Consider the following 17,940-nt stretch of genomic DNA (forward strand, 5'->3'; position numbering starts at 1 on the left):
TGTTTTAGTTGGCTTTAAGTGGCACGATAATTAATCATGCCATTAAAAGCAGAATTAAAAACAATCTAATAAGAATCTAAGCACCATTAGGTGTCTCCTGGGCGCTTAGTGATGCTGTATATCTGAGTAGGCATGTTTAGGGGTGGAGCTGGTCTTAGGCATCACTAAGCGCCACTAGGTGTGATTCTACAACGAACCTTTAAACGCCTTTAAAACCCTGGTCTCTGTAACATTCCTTGTGCAAGCAACAGCCCCCAACCTACTGTCAGGCCCGCATCGGATCTTCCGCTGATGTCACTTCCTGGACCCGCGCCTAGGAGGTGACGTCAGAGGAAGAGCCACTAGGGTGACAGCAGGTTGGGGGTTGCTGCTTGCACCAGGAACGTTACAGAGGTACGGGGGGAAGGGAGGAAGCAGTGAGCATGTGGCAGGAGGGGGCACCTTTCACCCTCACTACCTACTGAAACCTTGAACTACAGAGAAAAGGTTTGATGAGCATAATCCAAATCCTACTTGAACCTGTACATTCTAGCTGTTGTGTCCCTAGTTTCCTTGAAAATTGTAAAAAAAAAAAAAAGTAGTACTGGTATATTTTACCTTATCTTTGTTTCAAACTGTAAGCATAAGTAGAAAATGAAAGAAAACCTAATGACTGGGTGACTAATAAGAGTTGGATGGATTAAAAATGGAAAAAAAACACCCAACATTTAGTCAACAGCCGCTATGAAATGAATCGTATAGGGATAGTACTACAGAAATGTCTGTTTTCAGGGCAATGAAATTCTGTTATTTCTGTTTAACTTCAGTATTTTCACCGGCGAAACTCCCAATGTGTGCCAAGGCTCGGAGAATCGGATTAGCATGAGACCACCGGGGGCACCTTTAGGAGCTGCATTCCGATTGGCTGCATTAGGGTTTCTCAGCAAGTGAGAATGTTATCCCACCAACCGCTTTTGCACGCATTTATTTCCAGTGGCATAACCTAACAATAAAGCCTTTATCCCCCCCCCCCTGCCTGTCTGGATACTGCGGGTGGGGAGGTGGCTCCTCGGTCTATCAAAGAAAGTTTGCTGCTGGAAATGTACCCTTTAGACTAGAGCGGCTGCCTGGCTTTTTATGGGTGGGCTGGCATTTTCTCTTAAGGGGAAGATGCACAAGCGTCTCTCTCGGTTTCTGGTTTGTTTTTTCTTTTAACCCCCAGAAAGCTCCGCCTGCTGCCTGCACCTTCCCCCACTCTGAAACCGGTGCACGTTGTGCCGCTCGCTCAGCGTTATTTTTTTTTTTTTTAACCGGCAGTAAGTAAATAGTAGCTTGCCGATCGGAGCCTGATGGGAGGAGGGCTGGGGCTTCCGCGCCGAGATCAGCCCCAGCTTCACTGAGAGAGAGAGAGAGAGAGTTGGCTGGCGCGAGCAGGGCACAGAAATATGGCAGCTGAAGGCGAAGGAAACTACTACGGGAAACATGGTAATTCGTTGACCTGTCGGGTCTTTCAGAGCGCTTCGGCGAAGCTGCCGTTTTGTACCGGCAACAGTTTTTTTTTTTTTTCAAAAAAGAAATTGAGCCCGAACAGCACGAGCTGCATTGCGTTTTCAGACTGACACAGGGTGGTGGGCTCGTGCGTATCGCTACCCAAGTATTCCGACGGCGTTAAGGGCGCGTTCTTTATACACACGATTGCAATTGCTTGGCTGAGAGCAAGTTGGGAAATAATTTATCAGCCGTGGTTGCTAAAGTGAGGCCTGTGTGTTAGGGTTTTCTTTTTTTATTTTTTTTTTTTTGGGGGGGGGGGTTCTCGTAAGGCTGTGTTTGGTTGTATATGCTAGGTTACTTGAATGTCATCCGTGCCCGGGAGTAAACAGTTATATATCGTCCTCGTTCAAGGCACAATGAGGTGAATAAAACATATGTTGGCGTCTTGTTCCACCTGCTAGGCCCGTTCATATGATATCTTTTAACCTAGACCTGGTAGTAGAGCCACTGGGGAAAGGAGAGCACCTGGAACCTGTTAAACTAATGGAGAAAAGTAATTCATTTAAATTTAAATGTTTTTACAAGAAATGGCTTTTTTTGAAGTGTATTTTTTTATTATTATTAATTTTCAGTGGTACTTTAGTCATTACGCTTGTTTGTGTATACATAGTCACATGTGACTCAAATCTTGTGCACCTTGCTCTCACTTTAAGTAGGTTATTCCAAAATGATGGATTTACTCATGCCTGCTGTCTAGCTTAGGCCCATGAAATCAAACAAATCAGTTTCTGTAGTTGTGTTTTAGGTAGGACACTGTTGAATTGTGATATAGATGATGGGTGGGAGGTGCGATATGTGTTTTACCTTCAGAATGTGTTTCTGATAACCAGTGTTGAGAGCAAAATCTGAATTCAATTCATTAAGTTGGGTAAAGCGGACTGTAATAGGTTAAACATGAAACATCCTAATTTTAAAAGCTTATAAGGTGGTATGGGTGTCAACTCATTTTAGTGTCAGGCTGCACTGAACAAATCTTATTTTCAGCAGGCTGATTGGAAGAGGAGGGTGATTTGCATAATTGTCCATATAGTTGTATATTAACTAAGATTTAATTTTACTTTATCAAGATAGTTTTTGTTAACATTTTTGTTCATTCATGGTTGAGTTGTTTTTTTTTGGGAAGGGGAGACATGTGAAAATGGAAAAAGAAGGGATCTGGGAATTGAGAGAAGGAATCTGAGGAAGAAGGGCAGGAAAGGTAGAGAGGGAGGCAAAATCAGGAAGCAGGGGGAGGAAAAAGAGGGTAAACTGGAATAAGAGAGAGAGAGAGGGATGATTTTTTTTTTAATCCACTGCACCTCCAGTTGTGTCAGTCACTCTTCCCTACACCTTGTAATCCCTTCACTCCCGGATTCATCCCTGCTAATCTTCTGACCTTCTCTCCCCACACCCCTCCCTGACTGATTCTGCAGTTCTCGTTGTCTCTTGCTGTCTTTCCCCATACCCACATCGCCTCCAATTCCATTTCTCTCTTGTTCCTTCAACTGAGTTTACCTTCGCTCTGGCCCAATATTATGGCAATGGTAGAATCAGGACCAGGGTGGCATATCTGTAGTGGCAGAAGCAGCAGCTCTTCTCTGTATTCTCCTTCCCACCATATGCCATCTCATCCTGGCTTGTTAGGGAAAAGACAATGGCAGTGTAGCACGTGGGCCTTGTTCTCCTCCTCTGCTGCCCAAACCTATTTGTTGTGCTTTGAACAGACTACCTTCTTTTTTTTTAGGAGCCCATTGTTATGGAACCAATTACTAAAGGACCATCGCTCTGAATAATCTATGACTCGGGTGTTATTGAAGGCTCACTATTTCCAGTTTTTGTTAACCGGTTTGGAGTTTGGGGATCTGTATGGTGTGTGTGTGTACATTTGTATATGAGTACATATGTAATGTGTGTATATATGTATATTGTTTTAGGTTTTGCGTACTGTGTTTTCTATCCTATTTAGTATTGTAGTTATTATTATGATGGATTGTGTTTATTTTTGTAAATCACTCTGGTTCGCATGTCAATAACCTAACCTACAGTATGGGCTACCTAGTGCTGCTTAGTTAGAACAGAACAGATCTGGACAGCAGTGTCCTCCTTCTCCTCCTCTTCCTCCTAATCAGTTGAAATGGGCCGGCACAGGGTTGCTGTGGCCACTGCTTATGTGCTATTCAAGTCCTGATCCCACTACTGTTATTGTCTCCAGTGCCTTGGTCAGGGCTTCTACCACAGCCTGTGATGGAAAATTAAAAAAAATAACACATGGTTGGACAAATAACGATTAGTTCACCTTCCATAAATGGGCAGAATTGCCACAGAACTCACCTTTCAATTAATAGAATTTGTGTATTGTTTATTGAGATTCAATATATTGCCATTGCTAACAAGCCGATCAAAGTGTTTAACAAGTTAAAATCAATAGGAAAGGAAAAGGAACCAGTGTCAAATAGGACGGAGCCACACACTCAAACAGAGACAGTTTGGAGTAGAGACAGAAAGAGAAGGTGGAGGAAGGGAAGGGAGGGCAGGAAACCATCTCAAGTGGATTGAAAGCATTTTGGAAAAAGCCATGCCATCAAAGAGGACTTAAAGTTCTTGAAGGAAAGTTCAGCGTGGATTCGAAGAGGGAGGGAGTTTCAGAGAAAAGGGGCCATGAAAAAAAAGATTGCGTGGGATTTAGTGGATTCTAACTGAGCATTTCTGGGACTGGGAAAGAGTAGTAGACGATCTTTGATAGACTGAAGCAATCTAACTGGTGAATAGGGGATGGTAAGAGTGGATGCGAGAGATAAAGAGGAAGACCCCTTCTAAAGGCTTTAAAAAGCGAGTGTAGGTGCCTTTAAAGATAATTTGTTTGTTGACTGGGAGCCAGTGGTGTTTGTAGAGCAGAGGGATAATGTGGTGATATTTATGTGCATGACGAAGTTTTATTGCAGTATTTTGAGGAGACTGTAAGTGAATCACTTCTTGCTGTTGTCTTTCATAATTTTGACCACTCTGTATGCACCTAAAGAAATATGAATCTCGTATGCTAATGAAAACAAATGAACTTTTAGATAGCCCTATGTTGGATTGGGGAGGGGGTTGGGGGATCACGCTGATGCCAGCTGTGGAGAAGAAAGACTAAGGGGAGTGGAGCAATGCCTTGTGGTGGTGGTAGTGGGGACACAGCATGGAGGTGCTGGATTGCGGGGGAGAGGTCCATGGGAACATGAAAAAAAAATGTTTGATATAAGGGGGCGTAGATAGATGAGGGAGACAGAAGGTAGAGAATGAGCAAGTAGGGAGATGAACATGGAGGGGTTGTTTAGAGTAATGGAAAGGAGATGCTAGTTGTGGGGAGGGGATAGGTAGAGAGAGGGGAGGATGTTGGGTACCCAGAGGCAGTAGAAGGGGAGAGGGGTTAATGCGAGGCACAGAGAGAAAATGAGAAAGGGATATGAGGAAGCTGGATATGAGGAAGTGTGAAAGGTAAGACTTGCTCAAAAGCTAAGGAATAAGAGACTGTGGAAGGAGAGAGAGATGGGAATGGGGGACTAGAGTAAGAGAGAGAATGAAAAACTGGAGAATACTGAGGTGATCAGTGGAATATTTACACTATCCATTTAGTGCTACTGATTATGCCTCTTATCCTTCTTTATCCAGTTAGAGAGTGCTGCTAACCATATGTTCCTTTGAAATATCTACCACGTTATAACTATTGATTGTAGCGCTATAAACTGTGCTGTGGTTCTTGCTTTTTATCATTTTGCTCCTTGGTGTCCCAGAATCTTGCATTTCTTTTGTGCGTTTGCAGAAAAAAAACAGGTTAAAGTATTTGCTGCTGGTTCTATGAGTTATTGTGACTGGGGCCATCAGGACAGATAGGGAAAATGCTTAGAGTACCTGATTAGGTTGTGAACCGCTCAGATGGCTGTGTTAATAGGCGGTGTGCAGATCTAGTTCACCTCAAAAGGGTCCAAGTGGATCTTTTCACTTAGGGACCTATTGAGAAACTGGAACTCTTTGGGTTTACAACATGGTTCTTGAGCGGGTGGTTCTGATGAGCAAGAGTAACTCAGACATGGTTGTTTCTACTCTGCTTAGAGCTAAGAAGCCATTGATGGTAGCATCCTATACCAAGGCCTGGAAATCCTTTCAGCATTGGTGTGTGTAGATGATGTAGAGCCCTTATGAGCTTCGATATCGGTAGTCCTGGACTTTTTGCAAGAGGGTCTTCAGAAGGGTCTGTCAGTTGGATCGCTGAAGATGCAGCTAGCAGGCCTTTCCTGTTTCCAAGCTTGGGGAGAAAGATGCTCTCTGGCCTTTCACTCAGATGTCGCCCGGTTCATTAAAGGGGTTCTTAAGTTGCGCCCTCTGTTGCATCTCCCTTTCCCTTCCTGGAATCTTAACACCATATTACAAGATCTCAGAAGAGCTCTGTACAAGCCCTTCTGGGAGGCTTCCCTTCTGGATCTTATAGTCGAAACGTTGTTTCTGGTGGTGACTATGTTGGCAAGTCGAGTTTCCGAGTTACAAGCTCTGTGCTTGCCTTAAGTTTACAGAAACAGGGCTCTCCTTTAAGCACGGTTCCATCCTTCTTATCAGTCTCGACCTTCCACATCAATCACAAAGTCTGTTTGCCTGCTTTTTACCCTACAGAGTGTAAGAAAAAGGATAAAGTATTGCACTTGTTGGATGTTAAGCAAGTGCTCCTCCGGTATCTCGAAAGTTACCAATGAATTTTGTGAATCGAATTACCTTTTTGTTCACATAATGCCAAGAAAGGGAGGCTGGTGTTTAAAGCCTCGATTTTCCTGATGGCCATTTCCTCTGCGTATGTGGGCTACAGCAAGCAGCTGTCGATCACATTGAAAGTATACTCCACTAGAGGAATTACTATCTCATAGGCAGAGACTTGGGCAGTTTTGCCAGATGAAATTTGTAGAGCAGCTACTTGGTTTACTCCTCACGCCTTTACCTCACGTTTTTGGGTCCTCCGTTTTGAAGGCGGACTCATCCAGTCTGCCCATCTATAGCATCCATTGTCTCCTACTCTCTGCTAGAGATCCCATATTGCCTGTCCTGCGTTTTCTTGAATTCAGACACTGTCTCTACCACCTCTACTGGGAAACTATTCCATGCGATATTTTTCTGTTTGGTATGCCACAATGTGCTTAACAGTTCTGTGTTTTTCATTGCTTCTGTTTTCTGCTAGCCTCTGCTCTGTTTTACTTAACAGGTTTATTTGCAAGTTTTAGCTGGCTAAAAAGAGACAGCATTGAGAGTTTTTTCCCATGCTTTCATTTTGGGTGATCAGGTTCATATTAAACATTAGCAAGCCAAAATTTCCTGAGTAACTCCATTCAGTCAAATATCCAATCTAAAATTAGTCGGATAACTCTTTCCCCAATTTAGCGCTAGCCTGGATATTCAGTCTAGACCTTCAGTCTGAATAGCTGGATATAATTAACCAGAGAAAGCTGTCTGATTGCCCATAACTTTACCAACAATTAAGCTTTTATGTGTTTTTTAACCATGCCCTTCATGAGATTTTTTTTTTTAGGGAGCTGATCCCAGCTCAGTGATTTTAATGGTTAGAATTCCTAGGGGCTCATTTTATTTATTCTGATGCTGTACATATTGCATTGAGTTTAGTCAACGTAATCAACATTTCTTTATTTTCAATGCTGGAAACACTGGCATGATACAGGTATGCATGTTTTACCGGCATAAAACTTGCAGAAAAAGTTAACAGCCTCACAGGTTGTTCTGTTGAACCTGTTGGCTACAGAAAGAAAAATGCCTTTGAACATATCTGTTTGATATTTGCTACTTGAACCTGGAAACATGCAGGTGGGCAAAAAACATTGTGAACTTTATTAATATTTATGAGGGCTGTAAGCTAAAGGAACATCTTTGAGAGGCTTGGAGAGGAAGAGACAGAAAAATAACTAATGCTATATATGTACTAAACTCCATGTATATTTTTAAATGAAAAATGAATATTTGCATAAGCCCTAGAGTTCTTTTAATTAAGCTTAAATTAAGCTTACAAGCATTCACTTGATTGAGAAATACAATTCACCATAAACTAAGAAATAGTTACGGTATGTGAAGGAATACAAATAAAGATTACCTAAATTTCAGCTCGGTCCTAGAGTACTCTCTTGACAGTCAGGTTTTCAAGATATCTACAATGAATATGCATGAAATAAATTTACATATAATGGAAGCAGTGTATGCAAATCAAGTTTATGTAAATTCAATGTGGGTATCCTGAAAACCTGACTGGCAAGGGGGTACTCAAGTACCGAGTTGAAAAACCCTGATTTAGACCAAAAGTAAGCAAAAAGGGTGGGGAGATGATTTCTGCTCAGAACTTACAATCTAATCAAAACAGATAAACAGGGATAATTGCTTACGATGAGAGTGATTTATTTACCGTATTTATTGGTATTTATTAACTGCCTTTATGAAGAGATTCATCCAAGGTAGTGTACAGTAGGTATAATTCAACATAAAACTTACAATTTTATTAACAGTAGTAAAAAGACCAAATAAATACATAAGTACAATGAATGAGGTAAATTTAAAATCAGTGAATTGAAACTTAATAGGACTACCATGAAACAGTTTTTAAAAATACTTAACAGCGCTGAAATTCAAATAAAAAAGATATAATGCAATGTCAGCATAATACTTATGAAACACCTAATAAGCACACATCAGAACATTTAAATAACATAGATATGATGTTAATGCTTTCCTATAATACAGCTTATCCTATAGCTGAGGGGTCAAATGCAGATATTAGATGGCGACAAGATGGGTGGTACAGAGTGAGTTGGGATAAACAAGATGGGAGGCTAAAAAAGCAAGTTGTTTATATAGTTTAATAAGATATAAGGAACTGATTTAATTTGTGTGGCAAGCTAGTTCTGATACAGAATAAGCGTATAGTCAATCACCCTATGTATTAAAGGCTTGGGTGAAGAGCCAGGGCTTTTACCTGCTTCCTGAAGTTAGAGGTAATCTGGAGTTAGACGTAGCCCCTCTGGAAGTAAATTCCAGAGTGTGGGGGCTACTCCTGAGAAGGTCGCTGTCGGGTATCGTCACATTGTACAAATTTTTTTGATTAGGGTACAGAATGTGATGCTCCTTGAGAGGACCTCGGAGGTCTCAACAGAATATAAAGGGCTAGCTTGTTCTTTAAGTATTCGGGCCCATTTTGTCTGAGGACCTTGAAAATCAAACAGAGAGATTTAAATTTAGACCTGTAAGATACTGTTAGCCAGTGTAGTTTGTACAGGAAGGGTATGATGTGGTCATGCTCCTTGCAGCTGATGCAAACTCTTTTTGGGTAGACTAGTTTACAGGGCATTACATTAGTCTAGTCATGATGTTATGGTGGCATGGACCACTGTGGTCAGACTTGTCTTTTCAATATATGGAGATAGATTTTGTGGCTGCCGAAGATGATAGAGACAGTTTTTTAAAATGGTTTGAATTTGTAGGATCAGAGTGAGTGACAAAGCTATCAGTATCCCGAGATTCCTGACCTGTAATTTGAAGGGGAGTTCATTCTTTGAAGTTAAGTATTTGTCCATTTGTGTTAGGAACCCAAAGAATCTCTGTTTTGCTGGAGTTCAAGCAGAGTTTGTTGATGTTTGCCCATTCCTGAGTTGCAGTCAGTTTACTCAAAGCTGTGGGTAGATCTGGTTCGGTGGGGTTTGAGTAAGTTGCACATCATCGGCATAGATGTAGAATTTTGTGCCCATTGACCAAAACAGCTCAGCCAGAAGTTTAAGATAGATTAAAACAGACATAGGTATTTTACGAGTGAGTAAGAACTGTTAAGTTAAAAGCATCCTCAAAAAAAAAAGTAGACTTTTAGTCTAGATTTGAATTTGACATTGGTAAATAGGATTGACTCTTGGACACAGAAGAAGGCTTCAGTTCATTTATTTCTAGAAAAATTTTAGAATGGGGTATTTTGACATTGCTCTTTCCTCATGCTTCCTTTTTCAAAGGATTTACTTTTATACATCTTTTAAGCCATACTATACAGCAATGTAAATGATAAAAAATCAGAATAAAATTCAAATCCAGAGTTATTTGAAATTGTTATAGGCCCCAAAAATTTGGACAGTAATTTTATTGGCCAGAGACTGCTGCACTGTGTTAAAAACATGTATTTTATATTATTGCTGAGCACCTTAAGTCTGTTAATTTCTGAGGAACTCTTAGTAAGCTGTAGTGAAAAAAGTAATGGTCTTAGTGTATGGGAAAAATCTGCATACGGGTGTGCTATGGCCGCTTTTTATGCAACTGGAAAATATTTGATTTTTCATCTTCTGAATTAATAGCCATATGCTAATGTTTCCATTGGTGCACAGCCATTAACCAAAAAATTAACATGTGAGCCCTTGCTGCTACCTGTTTTGTAGGTGGTAAGGGTTTCAAGTTTCAAGCTAATCCTGTGCTATTCAGAGTATGGCAATGTAGCTGTGCTGATTTGTGCTGTCGCACCCACTTTTCACCCCCAGACATGTTCCCTCAGAGAAAATTAAAAAAAAAAAATTTTTAGCAGGTGGTTTTCATATGCACATTGGGCTTTTATCGCAGGGTGCCTCCACACGTCCTGCAATAAATTTTTTAGGCTACGGTAAGTGTGAGCTAGCACTTACCGCAGTTTAGTAAAAGGAGCCCTGAGAGAGGTAAATGCTGCAGCTATTTCATCATTATATTATTAGTTGAAGTTCAACATATTCCTTTATAGCAGCAGGTACCTTCTCTCTCTCTCTCTCTCTCTCGTATGTAGTTTTAACATTTAAAAATATCTTTCCACAATCCCAAAATTAACCTTTTATTTTCTGTATTCTTTTGTGTAACGTTTTCTCATTCCACATTTTAAAGAGATTTTCCTATCGTAATAAATTTTACGTTACGCTGGTTCCAGTCGTAATTAGTTTAGCAAAGTTTTGTATTATTCACCGTTATCATTTACGGCTATTTTAAACATAATGTAAAGAAGTCATAAGTCTGTAAATTCAAATATTTTGTGTTCCTGGCTCTTTATTAGTCCATACAGACTGTTTATCCACTGTCTACGTCATTTTTGGAATGTCCCGTCATCCGGGACACACGATAGGAAAAGGTTAAAGAGGTTTTCCTAAGACAGTGTTTCCCAGACCCACCTGTCCACTTTTCAGGATATCCCTAACACATAAATAGAATATGATAACACGTACTGTTGCCATTATATGCTAATAGAGCTCATACGTAAAATCTTGAAGACCAATTGCCTGGGGAGAGAGGGAGGACCACTGCTCTAAGGCAAGAAATCATAATGCTGCTCTATGAGGGCAGTAGAGAAACCTAGGCCCCCTTTTACTAAGGGCTCCTTTTACGATGCCGCACACACATTTTTAGCGCGCACTAAACCCCGTGCTAGCCAAAAAACTACCGCCTGCTCAAGAGGAGGTGGTAGCAGCTAGCGCGGCCGGCAAATTAGCGTGCGCTATTATGCAGCTTCGTAAAAGGAGCCCTAAGGTGCGCTAATCTATTTAGTGCGTGCATGTTAGTCTATGGATGCGTTGGCGTTTAGCACACGCTAATCGGTTAGCGCACCTTAGTAAAAGAGGGGGCTAGTTTTGAAGGTCTTAAGGTAGCCATGAGTCCAGTGCACCTACAGTATCCATTGAGCTTTTCTCATTCTCATGCTTAAACGAATAGCAACATACTGTAAATGCCACTGAGGAAAAAAAAAGCTGTGGCTACAAATTGGAAAACATCCATGAGACAAAGTGGTGGTCATGTTTAAATTGGAATTTTTAACCTTATATACTTTTAGTATGAGCCTTCTTGTGACCAGATTTAATATTTCCTCAAATAAGAGAACAGCTTTTACTCTAATAAGGGTATTTTCTTAAATGGCTTTCTTAGCAAAGGAATAATTCAGGTATAATATTAGTTGAGAGATGAGAAAACTTGAGCATTCTTTTTTCTGATTTTGTTACTTTACTGTATTGATGTGATTAAGAAGGTTAATAATTTTTATTGTTTATTTTTAATGTGTGTTTTGTTGTAATCTGCCTAGGAATAGGTAACCTATAAATGTTTTAAATAAATGTTTAGGCTATCCACTGAGCTGGATGCCTGGCCAGCATTTGGATGTTTGTCCAAAAATTCAGCAGAAGGAAACAAGCTTTAGTTTGAGATGGTTTCTCTGTTTATGAGTTTGTACTTAGTGTAGTTTTTTTTTAATATTTTTAATGCAGGTGAACCAAGGAAGTTTGATCCAAAATTCAGAGGACCCATTTACAATAGGTAAGTATGTGAACCTATTGTGAATCTACCTGTTTCTTGTTTTATCTGTGGAAAGGAAGTCTATTGTGACAATATAAGTTGAGTCACGTGTTCCTTAAATTTATCTCGTGGAAAGGAAGCACAGACCTGTGGCATAGCCGTAGGTGGGTCCACTCAGCTTGGATTCTGATCCACCCAAAATTATGGCATTCTTGTGTATCTGGCAGGGATCCCCAAGCCCCACCAGCTGAAGACCTCCACTCCCTTTTCTGTAGCTAGAGGTCCTCCAAGTGACAGATTTCAGAATCTCCAAACTGACATGGATACCCTCACCCCATATATGTTCTGCTTTTAGAAATGCACAAACACCAAGCATGCAAAATATGCCAGTGTCCTGGGGACGTTGTCATGGACGGCAACTTAGAGGAGCTCTGGCTGCCAAAGGAGGAGGAGATCATCAGCTGGTAGGGCTGAGGGATCCCTGACAGCTCGGGTATTTAGATTTTGAAGGGCAGAGGGCAAAAAGCAAGGAAAACAGAAGTTGTGCTTACCCACCTTAGGCTTATGCCCACCCGAAATTGACCATCTGGCTACAAACTGATCATTTAAGAGTCTCCGTAATTATAATAGAATTTTTCCCTTCATAAGTGGATCCCTTTGCTATTCTCTGAGTTGGAGATGTTTTTATATGTTGTGTGGCATAGCAAGGGAGGTAGGGGGTGCACCGCCCTGAGTGCTGGGCCCTCTTTCTAACCTCCCCCCTTAATGGGATGGGATAGGTCTTTTCAGGGCACCCCCCCACTACCTATTCAAATCTTTGCTTGCAGTGAGCAAGCTGTCTTATCCATTGCTTGCGCCAGCCTTCACTTTGACGTCACTTCCTGCTCATGGGGCCAGGAAGTGATGTCAGAAAGCATGCCAGCCTGCTCGCTGCTAGCAACGATATGTAGAGGTACCAGGGGAGCAGCAGTGTTGTCAGAGTAACAAGGAAGATCGGGAGGGGGCACACGGGGAAGCGATGCTAGGCACCTCCACCCTGGGCGCCAGCTTTCTTCACTATGCCTCTGGGACTTCATAGTATATAATAATAAAAATAGCCTCCCTGTGCTTTGTACATGCCCTGAGAGGGCTCCAGAGCTCTGCTGGAGCACCTGCTGTTACAGTGGCTGCCCCTTCTCACACTTGATACTAATTAGGCCCTAAGCTTAGTGCATATATTAAAGGGAGGTAACTTTCAAATGCAATTTATAAAGGCCCAGCAGCAGGTACATTAGATTATTGGATAAATCAGGCTATAAACTTTATAAATGAAATACATATATGGGATTATTCATTTATTTCAAGCTTGTTAGTAGCATAGTAATATGCTTTTTTTTGTCATTACTCTACTGTTTATTACCAGCTCTGAAACATAAGGTAAATTTATTCTGGTCTCTCCCTGTACTGTGTATTTCTCCCCCCCCCCCCCGACACAGAATGAGGAAAAAGCTTTAATAAATTAGGTTCTAAATTCATCTCTTGGCCTGGAGCTGTTCTTTAATTGGCAATCCACAGTACGTTTTAAGTAGGAGGGTTTTCTACCTTGCTTGTATAGAAGTACAACATCAGAATATTTTCAGTGTCCTGGAAACTGCACAATATTGCCTCAACATGTCCCACTGGCCCACTGTTATCATACCTTTTGATCCTTTACTTAATCACTGTGGGTAGGAGTGGGTCTGCTTTTGTTAGTATGCTCATAACATTTGAGTGTAGTAAAATTTTTAAAGGCTCTCTCAATGCAATCCACCTCCAAAGCTTTTAACATTACTGAAGTTTTCTTCAGCCCCCTCAAAATTCTGACCGAACAATCAACCTTATGCTTGACCTCTGATTCATGTGGCTGCTGCACTTGTTTGTTTTGCTTCATCCTTCACAGTGATGTGATGATTCCCTAGAGAAAAAAAATTATTGCATATGCGAAAGCCTTAAAAAGTTTCCTACATCAGTGTTGGGCTGTAATCCTCTAGAGCAGTGTTATTCAACCTTTTTACACCTATGGACCAGTGGAAATAAAATAATTATTTTGTGGACCGGTTGAAGAACACTGGGTTGAAGATCACTGGGCCAAGTCGTGGCCAGACCATACCCATCTTCGCCCCAGACCCCACCCCCATAATAGTACTCGTAACACAATTTTTTCCATTCATTTTTCATATACATACACAATATAATCTTATTAACACATATTGGTTAACCACAAAATTAAACTACATTCCTAAATTTGCCATTGGTGATTATATTTGTATTTTTGCATCAATAAAAAATTGTTTGATCATAAACTACACAAAGCACACTGTATGCCAGGGGTGCCCACACTTTATGGGCTTGCGAGCTACTTTTATAATGACTAAGTCAAAATGATCTACCAACAATAAAATTTAAAAAAAACACAAAGCACAATGAAAGGCAGAGAAAATGTTAATTATTCATATTCCGGGTTTTTTCAAAGAGGTCACGGCAGATGACTCTATGCAATGTCACCTTGGTAACAAAATACAAAAATAGACAAATACAATAGTAGGTTTTAGCACAGGGAGTTACGCTGAATGCCTCGCGCTGCTCTCAATGCTCATAGGCTCCCTGCGCTAATAAACGATATTGTGGTTTAGTAAAAGGGAGCCATAGTGCAAAATATAGACAGCAGATATAAATTCTCAAAACAGACACATTTTGCTCACTAAATTGAAAATAAAATCATTTTTCCTACCTTTGCTGTTTGGTGATTTCATGAGTCTCTGGTTGCACTTTCTTCGTCTGACTGTGCATCCAATCTTTCTTCCTTTCTTTCAGCCTCCTGTATGTTTCCTCTCCTCTAGACCTCATTCTCTCCCCCAACTTTTTCTTTCTGTCTCCCTGTTCCCCCTTCTTTCTGTCTCCCTGTCTGCCCCCTTTCTTTCTTTCTCCGTGCCCTCCCCCAAGCGACTCGGTTTGCTGCCACCGCCATCGGGGAATAGCCCCCAAGCCACCGCCATCCCAAGCTTTCCCTGCAGAAGCGTCGCGCTGACTAGCATTCCGCTCCCTGACGTCAATTCTGACGTAGGAGAGGAAGTTTCGGGCCAACAAGGCATTTCTCCTCATTCCATCCAGCCTGAGCCCCATCTCTCCTTGATCCAGCATTTCCCTTCTGTGTTTGTCAGAATACCATTCCACCTATTTTCCAGCATCACCCTTCTTTGTGTCCATCTCACCTATATCCCTATCTCACCACTTTTTTCAGAATCTTCATTTGTCTCTGTCCTTGTCTTTACCCCATGTTCACCATTTGCCCTTTCAATGTCTTTATCTCCCCCCCCCCCCCCCCCCCCCCCACTTTTTCAGCATTACTTCTATGTCTCTATTTCACCTCCTCTTCATGTTCCCTCTGTATCTCTATCCTTATTCAGTAGGTCCTGCTTACCCTTTCTCTTCTTTGTGTCACTATCTCCATTTTCAGCTTTCCCCCCTTTTCCTTTGTTACTGCACCCGGTAGCCAGAATCTTTCCACCCTCCCTCCACTCCGGCCCAGCCCAGTATGAAATATTTCCTTTTGTTTCCCTCCCCTCTCTCTTTCTCTCTCTCTTCTCCTCCCTCACCCACGAGTCCTGCATCTGGCCCTCTCCCTTCTACCTGCACCTGGCAACACCCCCCTGCTCCGCGGCTCTCTTCAGCAACTCGTCAGCAGCGGTGATCAAGACAAGCTGCCGACATCGAGGCCTTCCCTCTACGAGGTCCCGCCTTTGTGGAAAAAGGAAGTTGAAACAAGCGGGACTCGCAGAGTGGTAGGTCCCGACGTCAGAAGCTTGTGTCCGATCGCTGCTGCTGAGTTGCCGAAGAGAGCCGCAGAGCAGGGGGTGTGGCCGGAAGCAGGTAGAAGGGAGAGGGAGATAGGAAGGCTGTAGAAGCTCCGGAGCATGACACCGACCCCAGCCAGGATGATTTTCAGGCTGCTGCCGCTGCCACCCCCCACCCGAAATGACAAAAACAGCCTAATGTCCGCGTCGGTGTCTTTGACGTCGGGGAGAGGAAGGCTGATAGGCCCGGTAGATCGGGATGGCAACACGAGTCTATCACGGAGCCCGGGATGGGCTCTGCGATCGACTCATGTTGCCTTCCTGAGCTATCGGTCGATCGCGATCGACGTGTTGGGCACCCCTGCTGTATGCTTCTCAACATTCATTCTTACCAGAGAACAGATAACCTCTTTGCAAATACGGGACCAAAAACTAAAAGTACTAATATATATACAAACAAACCCGAAGATGCAATACTCTGCATGCAGTACTACCCCAGAGAAAAAGAAACAAATGCATTTCTTCCTAAACAGTGCAAAATACAGACAGCAGATGCACATGCTGGCCATGTGGACCGGCAGCAAATTTCTGCGGACCGGCACTGGTCCATGAACCAGTGGTTGAAGAACACTGCTCTAGACAGGGGTGCCCACACTTTTTTGGCTTGCGAGCTACTTTTAAAATGACCAAGTCAAAATGATCTACCAACAATAAAATTTTTTAAAAACACAAAATACACTATACGCAGAGAAAATGTTAATTATCATTTATATTTGGGGGGGGGGTTCAAAAGGTCAAGGCAGATGACTTTAAAATATGCAATGTCACCTCAGTAACAACTATACAAAAAGAGACAAATATAACCCCTCCCTTTTTACTAAACCGCGATAGCGTTTTTTAGCGCAGGAAGCTGCGCTGAATGCCCCACACTACTCTCGATGCTCATAGGCTCCTTGCGTTAAAATCTGCTACTGTGGTTTAGTAAAAGGGGGCCATAGTGCAAAATATAGACAACAGATATAAATTCTCAAAACGGATACATTTTGATCACTAAATTGAAAATAAAATCATTTTTCCTACCTTTGTTGTCTAGTGATTTCATGAGTCTCTGGTTGCACTTTCTTCTTCTGACTGTGCATCCAATATTTCTTCCTTTCTTTCTGCCTCCTGCATGCTTCGTCTCCTCCAGACCTCATTCTATTCCCCAACCAACATCTCTGTCCTTCCACGAGTCCAACTTTTTCTTCTTCTCTCCCTGCCCCCTCCCCTTTCTTTCTGTCTGTCTCCCTACCCCTTTCTCTCTCTCTCTCTGTTTGTCTTTCTGTGACCCTGCCCCTTTCTTACTTTCTTTCTCTCTCTGTCTTTCTTTCTGTCTCCCTGCCCCCCTTTCTTTCTTTCTGCCTCCCTGTCTTTTATGTCTTCCTGTCTGTCTCTATATCTCTCTGTTCTGCCTCCCTGTCTTTCTGTCTCCCCAAGCCACTGCTGGGGCTGTCGTCTGGAAACTAGCCCCCAAGCCACTGCCGACTTCTAGGAACACCGCCAACTTCTGGGCCCCCAAGCCACCGTAGACGCCGCCGTTGCCGAGTTCTTAATTTTCCGACGCTGCAACAGGCCAGCAGCCTTTTCCCTAACGTCAATTCTAATGTTGGAGAGGAAGTTCTGGGCCAGACAGGCAGGGATTGGCTGGCATGGAACTTCCTCTCCGACGTCAGAATTGGCGTCGGGGAGAACGCTTTTGCAGGTAGAGCTTGGGGCGGTGGTGGGGGACGTCGGGGAGAAGAAGGCTGATTGGCTCGGTAGATCGCGAAGGCAACACGATTGACTCGCATTGTCTTCGAGATCTACCGGTCGATCGCGATAGACATATTGGGCACCCCTGCTCTAGAGGATCAAACGGATTTTAATTCAGAAACAGCATTTTTCATTAAGTTTCAAATTTTTTTAATCCCTTAACATAGTAGTGTTGAGCTTCCATGTATATGCATCCTCTCCTTCATGCTTTGAAAATCTACAGAGACAGTAGTAGGGTGATAATCATAGTGAAATCCTCTCCTGTAGCATATCTGTTCTCTTGGCTTGCTTGAATTAACTGTGCAAAGTAAAATATCAATTTTGCGATATTGTCTAGCAGTGGCAGAAGGAAGTATGTCCACTTATACTTGAAAATAAGTGCTTAATCTAGGAAATATGTCCCATCATAATGTAATGTATATTGGACTTCTGCATAACTCCTTCAGGATCCTCAAAATTTCACAGAAATAGCAGTAAGTTTATTGCAGAGAAACCAAGCAAAACAAGTCCCCCCCCCCTCCCATTTTCCCAC

At 42.2% G+C, this 17,940-nt stretch overlaps 1 protein-coding gene across 6 annotated transcripts in view; it reads left to right on the forward strand.

Annotated features, from left to right (window-relative positions):
- The first annotated feature begins 380 nt into the window (after nucleotides 1–380).
- SLC44A5 (solute carrier family 44 member 5) overlaps nucleotides 381–17,940 on the forward strand; it is a 163,336-nt gene continuing 145,776 nt past the window's right edge. For 2 of the 6 annotated variants that reach the window (XM_033916759.1, XM_033916756.1), the window contains exons 1-2: nucleotides 1,789–1,891; nucleotides 11,778–11,826. Coding sequence is in view for 3 of the 6 variants with exons in the window: in XM_033916754.1 (XP_033772645.1) it covers nucleotides 1,942–2,023; nucleotides 11,778–11,826 (131 nt within the window). In the remaining 3 variants the exon portion in view is untranslated. The other 4 variants (XM_033916754.1, XM_033916753.1, XM_033916758.1 and 1 more) reach the window with 3 other exon arrangements.

This window comes from Geotrypetes seraphini, chromosome 12, assembly GCF_902459505.1.
Source record: "Geotrypetes seraphini chromosome 12, aGeoSer1.1, whole genome shotgun sequence".
Taxonomy (NCBI): Eukaryota; Metazoa; Chordata; class Amphibia; order Gymnophiona; family Dermophiidae; genus Geotrypetes; species Geotrypetes seraphini.